The 15,854-nt window shown below is 31.7% G+C and overlaps 1 protein-coding gene across 3 annotated transcripts in view; it reads right to left on the bottom strand.

The window, feature by feature from the left end:
- The window catches only part of LOC102588468 (alpha,alpha-trehalose-phosphate synthase [UDP-forming] 1), a 14,484-nt gene extending 5,364 nt beyond the window's left edge, over positions 1 to 9,120 (bottom strand). Inside the window, exons 1-10 of one of the 3 annotated variants that reach the window (XM_006348272.2) lie at positions 8,948 to 9,120; positions 8,740 to 8,821; positions 4,725 to 5,153; positions 4,486 to 4,583; positions 3,926 to 4,314; positions 2,974 to 3,088; positions 2,684 to 2,785; positions 1,381 to 1,531; positions 245 to 333; positions 109 to 157 (exon numbers count right to left, since the gene is read on the bottom strand). In XM_006348272.2, coding sequence (XP_006348334.1) covers positions 109 to 157; positions 245 to 333; positions 1,381 to 1,531; positions 2,684 to 2,785; positions 2,974 to 3,088; positions 3,926 to 4,314; positions 4,486 to 4,583; positions 4,725 to 5,103 — 1,372 coding nt within the window. In that variant the 5' untranslated portion in view covers positions 5,104 to 5,153; positions 8,740 to 8,821; positions 8,948 to 9,120. Of the gene's footprint in view, positions 1 to 108; positions 158 to 244; positions 334 to 1,380; positions 1,532 to 2,683; positions 2,786 to 2,973; positions 3,089 to 3,925; positions 4,315 to 4,485; positions 4,584 to 4,724; positions 5,154 to 5,842; positions 6,192 to 8,739; positions 8,822 to 8,947 lie in introns of those variants that run through there. The other 2 variants (XM_006348271.2, XM_006348270.2) reach the window with 2 other exon arrangements.
- Positions 9,121 to 15,854: the final 6,734 nt, after the last annotated feature.

Genomic DNA, 15,854 nt, shown 5'->3' with positions numbered 1-15,854 from the left:
TAAGGGAGGGGGGGAGGGGGGGGGGGGGGGGGGGGGAAATGGTGTGTGGAAGCTTCTAATAGAACTATACAAGAATTGCAGAACTAAGTGCAAGATGAAAGGAATTACCAGTTACAGCATACAGTGCACATAATGCATGAAAATCAAGAGAACGGTCCTGCATTCAGAAACCCATATTATCCATATTTCAGTCAAGAGAATGGTCCTGCATTCAGGCACAATGAATATGACAAAAAAAACTAACCAGATGATGAATAGGCACTGCAGTCAAAGTTCCAAACCGACCATTGATGCGTCCAACAATCTCATGAACTTGACTGGTAAGTTTTTGGTCTGTAAAAATATTAAGGTGAAAGCAAGTAAAATATCATACTTAAGCAAACATATATTATGACAAGCATCTGCATTTATGACCAAGTAAATCTCATTGAAACTCGACAGTTTTAAGGTCCAACCTGGTTTTTGTCAATGTATTAGCATTACACACTTCAATTTTATTATAAAGTGAACCAAAGGAAAAAGCAGATAACCAACTCAACTAGTTTTCTCAACAAGTTCTATAGACTACAGATCATCATTGAGTGCCAAGCATAACGTTGTATACAGCAACAACAACCCAGTGTAATCCCACAAGTGAGGAACAAACAATAATTTAATACAATTTCCTAATTGTATTTTCCGTTATTTATTATTCAATGAATGACTGATAAAGGATCCATTGATATTTTGTATTTGATGTTCCTGTTGCAGCACAAAACTTCATAAAGGCAATAGCGTGGATGGTAAAATAAGGCAGGATTCTCTTAACATACAGTTTAACATCAATGAATGCCTTCAAATATCTTAACCAATATGGCAAGAATACATTAGGTTTAAGACAGAGAGATGGAAAGTGGAGAAGAAATAGTAGAAGGAGAAGGAGAGAGATTTATCTAATTTGGTCGGTTATATCTACTGTGCATCTATCTGTGTCTTTGGTAACAAGTTAGGAGTAATCAAGACGATCACATGGTTCCTAAGCATAGATATCCAACAATAAGGGGGCATTACATTCTGCACTAAATAGATTCATGATGGATTGCTGGTGGTGTATGTCCTTTTTCTGGGCCCTCAAGTCCGGATCATTAAACAGGATTTTCAAATTTTCAGTTTGGTAAGGAATGTATGATGTCCCCTAGAAAATTTTTTTAGGCTTCGACCAATAGACTTATGAATCAAAAACCTCCATTTAGCCATCAAAATATCTGATGACCGTACTGAACCAGTATAGTGGAAAACAATCTTTCCCTAAAGGCAGTAATGATAATAGGAGAAACGGAAAAAATAAATTAACTTAAAGGCATAAAGAAGAACTCAGAGTGGATCTGCTCGAGATAATACATTCAGGAACATCTGTTCTTGTTGGCACAGCAATTTGAAGCAAAACCACTTTATCACGCCAGTACGGATTTTCTTCAAGGAACTTCTCAAATGCCAGGATCTTCTGGGGAATTCCTTTAATCATATCAAGGCGATCAACTCCTAGCATAACCTGTGATTAAATTTCTTTAGCAAAAACTAAGCAAGTATAAAAGTTTCTAGGACATGCAATTAAATATTTCTAATGCATGGCCAATGCATAAAATTGTGCAGTAGATATAAGTGTCATCCTCTTTTCTTACTACAGGCAAAACAGAAGAAAGTGATATGAGTTTGATATACATAAAAGTGAAATAACACCATAAGAAATGGTTAGCAAGAACACTAGACTGACAATTTTGCAACTAAAGGTGAGGAAATTCCAGTTAGCCTTCCAAAAAGTTGAAATGTTCATGAATTAGAAGCAAATAAACTCACCTTCGAATGAGAGAAGGGATTGTGACTTTGTATAAACAGAAAAGTGGGGAAATACATCTAACCCTAGTAAAGCCACATGGAAATTCCAAGAAGCCACATCTGTTTGAAGAGACCAAAACAACGGAACACAATTACTCCTGGCAAATGCAAACAAATCTCTCTTTCTTCCTTTTTCCTTTTCTCTCTCTCTCTTTTGTTTATGTCCAATTTCAACACTTAGATATCTACTGTTGGATAATAGAAGAAGTTTTAGTAAGAAACATCTGACTCTCTAAATGGTAACTATACCAACTAAAATAACACAAACATGTATTTAACATTACGCCTTTAAGATACCCTTTCTAGTGTGTAGTGAACTGGAAGAATTTTGTTTGATTAAAGCACATGAAAATGTAGTGATGACAGGTCACCGTAGGATTTGAAAATATCATACTATTATATATGTATCACCCATTTTATCAAAACTAGCTGTTAGGAAAGGGAGTCATTAGTTTTATCAATCTTTGGTTGAACGACATAAGGTATAATTTTCAGAAGATGATGGTAAAATTGGCCAAGATGGATCCAGGTCTTGACCAAATCTGGCCTAAGGAACTATAGGTAGAAAAAAATACAATATCGACCGAATTCAAGGCCAAGATTTCACAATTAAAAGTAGACAATGAAATTGGTGAAGAAAGTCTCAAAAAGCAAATTCCCCCCCCCAATGTGATGCGCAGCATGTAAAAATGAACATTTACAATTAGACAAAACAACAAAATATTTCTTACTTCATGAAAATGATATCATGCCAAAAAAGAAAAACTTGGTCAGATGGAGAGAGGATCCAGAGTCGGGAGAGACATACCTTTCTCCCAGCAAATCTCTCTTTTAGTTCTTTTATGTGTTCCTGAACTTGAGCAACTTCAAGTGCTCGAATAAATCGTTCTGAATCTATACCAATGGGAAACTGTACGAACAGGAACAATTTAAAATGGCTCAGAAAGAAATCAAAGTAGACATTTCTAAAATGACTCGGAAAGAAATCAAGTAGATATTTCACAAGGCTAAGTACATGAAATCGTCTAGATGAGGATTACGGAAGTTCTTAAAGAAGAACTGCAGGGTGAAAGTGTAGAAAGTTTAACTTTAACATACCGCAGCAACGCGGGTCAGTCTACCTTGATCTTCTACTCCTTCAGGAGTTCCTTCAAGTCCCAGGATACGAGTACATGCACTAACAAAATGCCTTGCATAGTCATAGGTATGAAAACTGCAAATTAAATTTAGCATATAGGTCCATTAGAAGATCAAATAAAAAACCGTAAAAAATAATTAGCTTTCCTAGCTTGAGTAACAAAAAATGATATTAAATCATCAAACTATGCAAATATAGGTCAAAGACCAAAGGACTTTCATTACATACAGGTAAAGAGACAAAAAATCACACAGGAAAGTGGACAACACTTCCTTAACAAACCAAGATGTTGAAGATATACCATGAAGTGGACATTCTGCAAGATACAACCCAAAACACGGTAACATGGAAATCCACAGATGAGAATAGACTATAATCATTGGATAGTCAATATACAGACAGTTACAAAGTTACCAGTGAAACCAGCACATCCCCTTTTATGCTACAATTTGTTAGTCAACTTAGCCAGCACTTTTCTTTTACAAGTCAACTAGGCCAAATATATATCTTTTACATGCAGCTTTTTAAGTTATACTTTATTGATTGAGTGTGTTGCACAATCACACTAGGGGTTGCCAAATCGTATCTTTCAAGACATGCCTCATCAGGTAACGTTAATGAGAGGCGGAGATCTAACCAGTAGTATGTTAAGTATTTCTTTTTATAATGGTGCCACTAGTGTGTTATTTCTAGTAATGAAAACCCGCAATTAGAATCCACAAATTTAGAATTCAAGATGCTTGCATTTCATTACTTCAACTTTCACTCTCAGCACAGACAGTCAGGGATCTCATAGTGTAGGTCCCATCAACTATTTCCAGGCAGTAGCTCCAAAATTATGAAGGTTAAACTAAAATGAAAAGTTAGCTGTTAGATGCTATGCAGGAGAATAAGTTGTTCAGAGGGGTTTACCCAACCAAATCAGCAGCAAGAACTGCTCGGAGCAGCTCTGATCTAGAAGGCAATGTCCTGTGTATTTCCGAGGATGGAAAGGGTGTGTGTAGAAACCAACCGACTTTCATTTGGCTGTTGTAATCCTTGAGACATTTTGGCAGGAACATGAGATGGTAGTCATGACACCATACCACATCACCTTCTTCATAATGTTCATTCACAACATCAGCAAACATTTGATTTGCTTTCTTATAAGCAGCAAACTGAGACTGGAAACTTCTGGTAGTCGCAAGGCGGTCTTCTTGCGGAAGTCCAAGATAATGGAAAAGAGGCCACAATATGTTGTTGCAATAACCGTTGTAATACTGATGAACAATTTCTTCATCCAGGAATACAGGGATACACCTCTACAAAGAACAGTATCAAAAAGGTAAACAAGTGCAAAGTATAGGTAAAGCAATCTTCTTGGAGGGAAAAGAATGTAAAGCAATCTCCAAATTGCTAGATTCAAAAAAAGCAAGAGAAGTGTGGTAAACTGCAACATGGTGGCAAAAACATGAAGAGGTGATGTATTAGACCTTTTCTGCCAGTGCCTTAGTAAGTGCCCTCTGCCCAGCCTCATCTGGCACATTCACACCTGCCCAACCAATCCATCTAGCCTCAAACTCCTTCACACCTTCAATAAATTATTAACATAACTATTAGATCCTCTTTTCAACAATATGAATATGAAACTCGCAAAATAGATAATTAGTGTTCAGGTAACCAATAAGAGTCAAATATAAAAATAGAAATGACTGAAAAGACGCTAGCTTACCAAGAAGAGCACTAACGAGACCTCCACCACTTATCTCTAGAGACCAGGATTCCTCGCCTCTCCTTACTGCAGAGACAGGTAACCTATTTGCCACAACCAAGAGTCGTTGTCTGGTGGGCTTTCCATCAGGCCGCTCCCATCCTTCATTATATGCTAGTGCAGCTCCTTCCAGATACTGTTCGACATATGAAACTCCTCCATTATCAGCTTCTCCTTGGCGAAAATCATTGTCAGAGAGCTCATTTCCCCTATTGTTATCAGTAGATTCATTTGGAAAGTGAGAAACTTTGCTACTTTTTCTTAGCTCTCTTTCTCTCAATAGCCTCTCCAATCGAGTGCTAGCAACCGCTTGGTTGCCGGTATACTTGTTCCCTGGCATCTGTCTAGAACAAGACCTCCTATGATGAATTTAATAGAGTTATGGTGTCCCTGGAAACAACCATCTTTCATAATAAGAGGTAATAAAAGATGAAAATCCCGCGTGAATTATATAAGAATTTATACAATTCCACAATAGCCTCAAGTACAAACAGTGAAAATGCAATTTCACAGCCAAGGCTAACATATATGAATAGGACATCAGCATCCTAGCTGAATAAACCACTACAACAATTACACCACTTCACTAACCATATCACCCCATTTAGACCCATATAAATCCAATACTCAAAGATACTGAAAATCAGTACTAGAGAAAACAAGATTTATACTAAGAAAGAGATAACGTGTGGAGAATGGAATCCACAGAATTCTCTAGGGAAATGGGGTCTACCACCCCAAGAGTCTTGGCTTTTTATGTCCAGGATTTTTAATCAACCATTTTGTATAAATTCATTTGGTATCCCAGTTTCAGTTCAAGGAAACAAGCAAAATACAATGAGGCAAGTGTGAATATATAAAGACCCACCAGATTAAAAGAACAGCTATCAGATTCAGAGCGGACACCGGTACAAACACATTGCATGCGGAAAATTACCAAAACCCGAATTCATTCGAATAAAATTGAGAAGCTATAAAAGACACAGGCACAGAGATTTCTGTGACAGCTAAACCATCTATAGCTAATTAACCCATTTCAGAAACCACGGCAAATCAAATTCCAAACTGGGTCAAGTTACCTGTAAAACCGATGTGAAAAACAAGGAGAAGGATTCTGGCCTAATCTGATCTCAACATCAATATCCGGAAAAGCTTGATCACGACAATAATTATGAGTAAATATTAAAAATTAGTAACATTTCGTGACGAATTTGTGAGAGCAAATTCATAACCTTTGAGATGATTCCGGGTGGCAGAGGAATTATTATCATAGCTAAAGAGGGGAAGTGGAAGAGCAGACGAATCCTCGTGTAAGCTTTAAAAGGTGCATAAAGCCTTACAGCCATGCAGCTGACACACCAGATTTTTATTTTTCAGATTCCTATTTTAAAAGCCTCAAAGGCTGCGCGATTGCACATTCCTGGAATTAATACGAAATTACTCTCATATCTGACCCACCTCTAATTTTAATTCAGGAGGATTATCAAAGTACTGTATTACTCCCTGTCCCTAATTACTTGTTCACTTTTGAATTGACATATATGTTAAAAAATTAATTAATGACATAATAAATTTATCATTTTACCCCTATTAATTATAAAGTGGATAAAAAAAAATTATATTTTTCAAAGTAATTAGTCATTTAATTGAGGATATATAGGTAACAAAAATTATTTTTTCTTGATTTGTCAAAATGGACAAATAATTAGGGACAACTATAAAAGAAAAAGTGGACAAGTAATTAGAGACAGAGGGAGTATTAAATATTAATTTTAATTTTGATTAATGGTATATTTGCTATTTTATTATTTTGGGATAAGCCTTTAATAAACAAAGTAGATAATCAATAGTGTAAAATGATTTTTTTAATTTCAGGAACTTGTATTTTCTTTATTGTTTTCTTGGTGACTTGTATCCACAAACAAACTTAGCTTATGTTTGAACGTGATTTCAATCTTTTAAAAATGTAAAGCTTGATCCATAAGTTCATATGTTGTAAAAAGAAAGATCTACACTTTTAAATTTTGCAAAAAATAAATAAAAAAATCATGTTAAGCGTGAAATGATTATTTTAAAGAATAACTAGTTATTACTATTATTGAATTTTTATAAAATTATTTATAAAAAGGAATATGAAGATATGTGATTTATCAATATGACGTCTTAGGAAATTCTGATATTTTGTTTATGAAATATGATTATATATTGAAAAACTTTTCATTATTTTCACAATTTGTGGAATTTTGCAATGCCCTTTCCGATTACTGCCTTGTGTTTATATATTAAAAAATAATCCTTTGTTTTAAATATCTGAAAAGGAATCTAGAATATGATTTTCCTTGTATAATTAAGGGACCCATATTAATGTAGCGTTGTCTCACCAACTTATACAAGGTGGGTCCAGTAAAGTATGAGGCTTCTAAAAATTCTCAACGTAATCATAATTGTTAGTAAAAGTTTCAACAAATAATTTAAATGACACAAAGACAAGAGTCCATAAAAAATAATAATATGTTATGATAAGTTAAAATACTTCATAGTATGAAATGATATTATATTATATTTGAGTTTATCATTAAATTAAGATTATAAGATTTAATTTTTTAATATTATTAAATTAAAATAGAAAAAACAAATTAAAATAAATTTGTGTCTATGATGAGCTGTACATATAACATCAGAACCAATGTGGGTTCAATATTTATGATTCACGAGGTTAGCGTTCACATCAATCCTCATAACTAATCGAATCTTTTCCACAAAAACAACAATGAGAGCAACAACAACAAAATATCCACAAACTTCTCTGATTTCTCTCTTTTGCAACAGTATAGTGGAAAATAAAGTGGAGGGTGGAATAGTGGATTGAACGAACACTAGAGAAAGAGATGTGACATTTGCAGACTAATTCCAAGAATGAAATTATAAGGGAAATCCCAAATTATAATATTAGGTACGGATTTAGATGAACGCAATAATTTTTACTAGGCTTTGTATTTGAATTAAAATTGTAAACTCTAATATACGGTGTGTTGGTATGTCGAAAAAATTAAGTTCCTTAAAAATGAGAAAATGACCTTGTTAACGAAAATAGGGGAAAACAAGCTCCATAAATAATATTTCAAGTTTTTATTTATTTGCTTGACCACCCCATCCCTGTCATTGTTATATTACATATAAATATTTCTGAGATATAAGTATTGTTTTACTTACTTATCAAACACTAGAAAATAAGTAAGAAAACTACTTATTTTCCAAAAAAGAATATTCAATGGCAAATATATTTCCTTTGTATTAAACACACCCATAAGTTATAAGTTTTATCCTCCCTCCGTCCGAATTTATGTGTCACTTTTCGAATTTCAAACACTCAAACAAATTATCTTTGACCATAGTTTTTTCTATATATTTTATAAATAATAAAAAATTAATTAAAGAACTTTAAATAGTTACCCAAAAAAAAAAACAAAGAACTTGAGTGAATTTAACGTTTTTTAAAATTCTACAATCCACATAAGCAAGTAAGACTAAAAATATCTAGTTTTTATTTTATTTTTTAATTAAATGTTTAGTTTACCAATTTCATGTTTTTTGAAATTTGGCAAGTTGAGTGGGCAAGCACAACAGTACAGCTCCTGCATTCAGAATGGAGTGGCGGACTAGCAGGTGCACCTTTTTCACGTCAGCTTGCAGATACACTTCCATTTGTACTCTCCTCAAAATTCAAAATCTATCTAACAGTCCTAGATCTGACGAAGCAATTCTTTTCTATTTCATGTCCAACGATATCTATATCTATATATAGTATATATATAAACACACTTCATCCAAAAATCGTGCAAACAGAAAAGAGTATATATAGCAAAGTGCTTATCCAACCAGAATTTCAGCGATTTTGTGATAAATTTCATGCATATAGATAAACATCAACAATCGACAGATTCCAGAACGGAAAAAAATAATATGAAAAACGTACCTGAAATTAAAGCAGAGCGATGGCAAGGAGATCGATGATTGTTTAGATTCTCAAACACCGCGCAGAAAGTGCTTCTGCAAGTCTGCAACCAATTCAGCGATTTTGCGATCGCAAATTCAAATCCAGATTATTCAATCATGAAAAAATTTGATGCAACAAACATCGAATGGATTTCAGAAGAAGAATACACACATATATGTATATATACCTGAAATTGAAGAGGAGCGATGAATGATTAGATTCTGAAATTTGAAATGTGGTTAAAATTGAAAGAGAGAATGAATAATTATCTGTAGAGTATAGAGTGACGGATGTTATATAGAGGGAGAAAGAGGAAGGCAGCTTTCAGGCTAAAAAAGAGAGAAGGGTTAATGCGAATAAAGAAGAGGCTAAAAGCAAAAGGCAGCTTTATATGGTTTTTTTTTGCTTCAGTTAAATGTGTACGTGCGCGCGCATATGAGAGGAGTATATTATACTACTACCCTATTACTCAGATTCTCAGAATCGCCAAAAGGCATTTTTGGTGGGTGAGATGGCGGAATTAAATTTTTTATCAAGGGATTCAAAATTTGAAATATAAAATTAGTCAAAATAAGTTTAACATCTATTATATATATGTATATACATAAAATTAATTTTTTTAAATCATGTATAAATAATATGATTTTTCGTCAAGAAAAAAAATAAGTTGGCTCCGCCCTTGATGTTGGCCCTTTAATAGATGGATAGTTTCTTTGACATTATTTGGACAATCTCTAGAGCTATTTTTTTTTTTGTTGAATTACATCCAATTTTTATTTTTTTTAACACGATATTACAACAAGACTCAACCTAATTTAAATTTTCATTGATATGATTTGAATTATCTCTGGAGCTATTTTTTTTTTGGTTGAATTATATCCATAATCTACCTTTTTACATGATATTACAGCAAGACTCAACTTAATTTAAATTTTTCGATATAAACGCAAGATAATAGTACTTTTTCTTAACCCCATATTTTCACCTTTACTTTTTTTGTGACTCAAACTCACATCTTAACCTTAAGGTTGAAAGTGAGAGGTGCTTAGGACAATTTTTCATTTACTTTTTTCGGGGGTTTGGCTTGGCTTGGCTTCACCGTGCCATGTGGGGGCTCCTTGTTCGTCAATCCAATTGCCTTGGAGTTAATTTCGTTATTGGCAAACTTTTAGTAAATTTACTATTTGATGGGATAGTTAGTTTCGTTACAAATTATATATAATAAAAAGGATAGAGATCATGAGATTTTGATAATCTGTAATATGAGAGAATTAGAAAATCTCGATAGCTTAGTTGGTTGATTACTTAAATTTTCACTCCAATCCATTACCCATTTCCTCTTTTTCTACAAAAATAAAATAAAATAGATTTTATAATATGTATTATAATAAATAAATTACTGAGTTACGTTGTTAAATGAATCCAGGTCTTATAAATTAGTTATTGGTTCACATGTACAATAATTTTTGCTTGATTCTTATTATATATTAATTTGAGATTACTATAAAGATACACGAATTTCAAATTTTAAATCCACCTTTAAATTAAATTATGGAAGTAAACAAAATGGTTCGAGATTGAGACATATGATCATTTGTATAGTCCACTTTAATTTGTTTATGCATAATTGAGACATAACTATCGTAATATAATTAATATAGAAAGTACGAATATTTAACATGATATTATCACTATTATTGCATGGTGGAAATGATATGTTCATCTTTATTGGGTAAGATTATATGCCCTTGGATGATAGGGACATTGAATTTTTCTGACTTGTGTCCGTTTGAAAGAATTTATTCTTTTACACATATTACTTAGATAAATACATTGTTTGCATTATCAAAATAAATTTTATTTAAACATTTGAATTATGATTTATTTCATATTAACACATAATAAAATATTTATATTAGACATTTTCAACTCAAATTTTGAAAAAATAAATTATACTTATTTTAACATATATACTGCATAAATAAATTAATCATTTAAAATATGTCATTTTATTTTGTTATACACGTTAATCTCAATAAGACGTAGAACACAAACACATTGTGGCGGGGCCTTATATTCACAAAGCACTTGAACCACTTTGGACCTACTTCGATTATCTTCTAACCAATTGTTGTCTCTGTATTTACATAATTTTGGTTTTTTAAAAGTAAAAAAAGAAAAATCATTAGTTATTATAATTTAACTAACAAAAAATTAAAATAACAAAAGCAACAAAATAAATGTGATGTCCGTAAGTCGAAGAGTGTCATGTAAATTAGGAAAATATATTCAAATTCGTCTTAATATTTCTCTTAACGACGGATACTATTAGACCAAAAGTTAAACATATGAGAAGAGAGTCCATGAGCAAAGTTGACCTATTTTTCGAAATTAAGATATAAGTTTTGTGTTATCTTTTAATTTCAAAATAATATATCAAACTGACTTATTCGAGATTTTGAAAAAGAAAAGAAAGAATCTTAGTGTAACTTAGTAAAAATATCTTTTAAAATCCTATAAAAGAAATATTGTCTACCTTTCCAAATAACATTAATATGCATCATTCTTTTTAGCCATAGGAACATGTAAATTGAAAAAGAGAGTCATGTATCACTTTTCCTAACTTTCTTAGATTTATTATTGACTCCACCACACACACACATATATATATATATATATATATATACATATGGACCTTAAAATCTTTTGTACAATAATTAGTAGAAGTGCAAATCTTGAGTACAAGAAGATATATAATAGTACTAGTAGTAGACTACTAAAAATTAAAGAATATAGTGCTAGTAGTAGACTATACTATAATAGTATAGACAAGAATTGCCCAAATTTTCATTATTAAATTTGATGAGGAATCTCAAAGCATAATGCTAGTTGGTGATGACAAAAAGGGAGAGAAAAAAAGACATGCTTTTTGGCTTTTGCAAAGAGAACAAATCCATCTTTATAATATTAGCTATGATATACTTGGCATCAACTTAGAAAAAGTGACCAACATATATTGTGATGCAGTGGTGGGACTTTTCCATTCTTAATCAGATGTTCCGAGTTCGAGTCCTGGGTATGGAGAAAATCTTGTTGGGAGCGTCATCTTCAAATATGCCCTACAATGCACGATCCGAATTTAATTGGAGCTTCAATACGGGCTCCGAACCGGATAGGAAACCAAAAAAGAAACTTAGAAAAAGTGAATGATAAAAAAGATGTTAGCTCACGTGACAGCCAAACACGTACTAACATTTTGCATTAATATAATAAAGAGACATAAAACTATTCATCTTTGATTAGTTAGCTTAAGGTTAAACTAATCATATTAACTTGATTCGTTAGTATTTAATTATCACCTAAAAATAGTTTACTAGTTGACTTAACACTGTCCATCAACGTTTTCATGTCCTTTTATTCTTTTTGGTGGTCCTAGACTCGCAGGGATCTTTCCTTGATGCCACAGCCACACATGCATGCATCATGCCAGTGGTTGAATCGAGAATTTTTATTAAAAGGTTTAAAATATAATGAAATAAATACACAAATTCTTTTAAAAAAATTAACATTTATTATGTAACAAATTATAACCTTAAATATAATGTAATTTATTGTCAAATAGGTTGAAATGAACCCCTTGTACTCATGTGGTGCCGCCCTTGATGATGACGTCATGTTTTTTTTAGTCAAGATAGGAAATATAAGAAAATACTCACACAAAAAAGCCAATTAGGAATTCAACATCTAATATGTATGCTTAGAAATATAATTTTGACTTTAGATATACAGTGTAAATTTCTAGCAAGACAACACACCGCCCCTGCTAGGGTACGGTATGGATTTTCGTAAAACTAGTTAAAGCGTAATTTCTAGCAAGATGACCCCACCCCCACCCCAGTCTAGCTAGCTAGCTCGAACCCCATGAGTTGAGAAGAGGTGTGGTGTGTGCTGGGATATGGATTTTCGTAAAACTGGTTAAAGCGTGCGTAGACTGATTCTAATAACATATTTATAAAATAAAATAAATTAAAATGTGCCCAAGCTGACTTGAATCCACCGAATTTTAGATTTTTTCAAATTTTAGGATAAGAAATATGAAACAAGAAGACATTAATCCAAGAGTACTAGGGACATACATAATGTGCCAAACAAGAAGGTAATGGTTAATTTGGGGACAGAGAGAGAAGTTTGGCCCATTGCCATGCAGTTATAATATGATTACACGACAAATTGGTTCCCCCCTAATTGTACGTTTGTTGTTTTGATTACAAAGAATTCTATACAAAAGCATGCAACTTTCATCATTTTTCTGTCTTCATGCAGCTTATATACATAAATTTTTTATATCATATTACTATTATATATATTTTCTTAATCTTTGCCTACTTATTGAAAAAAAAACATCTTATCCTTATAAATTACCACCAAACTTGGACTATTTTGTCATAGATGGCGTGGCTAGCTTAAACACACCTTAATTATTAATTTCCCCCGTTCCCTTTTTTGTTATGTATTGTTGAGAATCAATTTGATTAATCTTTATAGTTAAATTGAATTAAAATAATTATATATTAATATATATATTTATAAGTTTATGTAGTTGAACTCTCGAAAAATGAAATATGACAAGTAAGAACGAAGGGAGGGAGCAATTATTTTGGAATGTTGAAATATGCTTAATTTGTAAGTTTGAATTCACGAGTATTGTATTCTTGTTTATGTGACTTTTTTCATTGTGAAACACATTGTTTCCCTTTTACTCCATGCCTTGGTACTTGGTGTAGAAAATAGTCCCTTTTTCAAACATAGTTCTGTAACAAAAATTTGACTTTGGTAAAATTAGTTACTATATTATTTCAAGACCCAAAAATATTGGGTATAAATAATGGTGGAGCGACAACTAATGAAGGGGCGGGGTTCAATTGAATCTCCTTTATTAAAAAAATAAATTGCATAAATTAAGCAAAGTAAATTATTTATATTAGGTATAAATAAACTTTTGAATTCCCTCAACAACTAATGGTTTGTATGGTCGTTACTCATCTTTTTTTGTTTATATTGTATAGTTTTAATTGATATAAACAGTTTTAAAAATAATATAGTTAAGAATTACTTGACAAATGTCATCATCCCTCTTACTTTTTTCCCCTCAATTGACGGCCCCCACTCTTAAAAGGAGGAATAAAAAAATTCTTAGTCAAATGGACAAACAAGTATTCGTATATATATTGTGTAAGTGGATGAGGTGATGTCCCTCTCAAAAATCTAGGGGGAAGCAAGAAACACGGATAAAGGAGGAAATGGGAATAGATTTTTTTTGTGTGTGTGGAGAGCGGAAAAATTGGTGATTGAATTGTCAAAAAATATGGTGCAGTGAATGATATATGTTTTTTTAATTAAGGATTTCGAGTCCAAGCTTTGATAATAGAAAATTTCTCGGTAGGAAGTGTTTTTCTTGAATAGACCATACACAACATAAATTTAAATTATTTAAATTTTAATGCGGATATCAGACATTGAACGAGGAATAAGTGAATGGACTAGCTAGCTATGTGTGCTTGATTGTGCTTGGCTTTTTCAAGCACAAAAGCACAAAGAGAATACTTATTTGACAGGATTTTTTTAGCCTTTCGGCTACTGTGCGTACTCACAACTCACAAAATACACAATGAAATGATTGTTTTCTTACAAAATATATTCGTAATCTTTGTGATTGTTACCTCTGCCTCATGCCAAGACAATTCACACGATTCTCTTTTGATTTGCTAGATCTTCACTTTTTCATCCTAACAATAACTTACTGGTTAATGTCTACGAAAAGTCTCACGTTCGATAAAATTAAAAAAATGAGTGATATCTTTAAATGAATTTGAGCTATCCTTTCCAATTATTTTATTGACATTAGAATTGAAGTTCCAATTATTATGGACCAACACTATGTATTTATTATCCACGCACAAAATGTTCAGATTGATATTGTTCATGTACCCTATATTTTTAATAAGTGTTTAGTTCATTGTATTTAAACTTGAATGTATAATATATAACTTTTAATCAATGACGAAACATGAAAATTTGAAATTACCTTCTTGACTCTTGTTAAATTGTCATATCATGTATTCCTTTGCCTTCGGTCCTATTAGGATCGAAACATGAAAATTTGAAATTACCTTCTTGACTCTTGTTAAATTGTCATATCATGTATTCCTTTGCCTTCGGTCCTATTAAGATCTTAACAAAATCAATTGTCTTTTATTAGTTTGTAGTCATTTGGTTCGCGGATTAAGTTATCTCAAAATTATAATTTTGATAATATTTTGGGCTAATTTATTCCATTGGAAAGTTAGAATAAAATAAGACTACGTTTAATGAAATAAGATGGAATATTCGTAATAAGTTTTAGATTAAATTTATACTTTATTTAGTTGAAAATATAATATATATTTTTAAACGACTTCATTTTCTTCTTTTCTTTTAATTGGAAAAGGAACGAGTCAATTTCCTAAATGGTCACCCAAGTTAAGGGAATTGTCTTGAAATATCATTTATGTTTCATTTAGGACCAAAATATCAGTCAACTATCACTATTTTCCTCCAAATATACTTGATACTTTAAAAGCCTCACTCTCTCCTAATTGGCATGACATTAAGATTTTTTTTAAAAAAATAATAGACTAATTTAATTCATCAAACTCATTTAACTAAAATAATGATCATATTAGTTTTAAAAAAAAGAATATTAGTTTATTAAGAATAAATTTTTATACTTAAGAATCTTTTATCATAATTAAACTTTTTATTTTTTTATGTTATGAAGAATAGGTTTTTAAAACGTACTATAATATCATCAATTTTGAATATTTATAAACACATACATTCAAAAAAAAATATTGATATACAAATCACTCATGAATGCTAACTTACATCAATTAATCATAAATTGTTTAATGAATCAATAATATTAAAGGTCAATTAACGGTTACAATAATATTAATTGTGCGTACCATTTTATTTTATTTTTTGAAAAAATAGAAAGTGAATAATATCATATTTTTTATCCAAAAACAAATACTAAATGCCTCAAAAGTTTTCTT

Source organism: Solanum tuberosum, unplaced genomic scaffold (assembly GCF_000226075.1).
Source record: "Solanum tuberosum cultivar DM 1-3 516 R44 unplaced genomic scaffold, SolTub_3.0 scf00096, whole genome shotgun sequence".
Lineage (NCBI taxonomy): Eukaryota > Viridiplantae > Streptophyta > Magnoliopsida > Solanales > Solanaceae > Solanum > Solanum tuberosum.
Note: the sequence above shows the minus strand (reverse complement) of the source record. Positions and strands in the feature narration are given on the sequence as shown.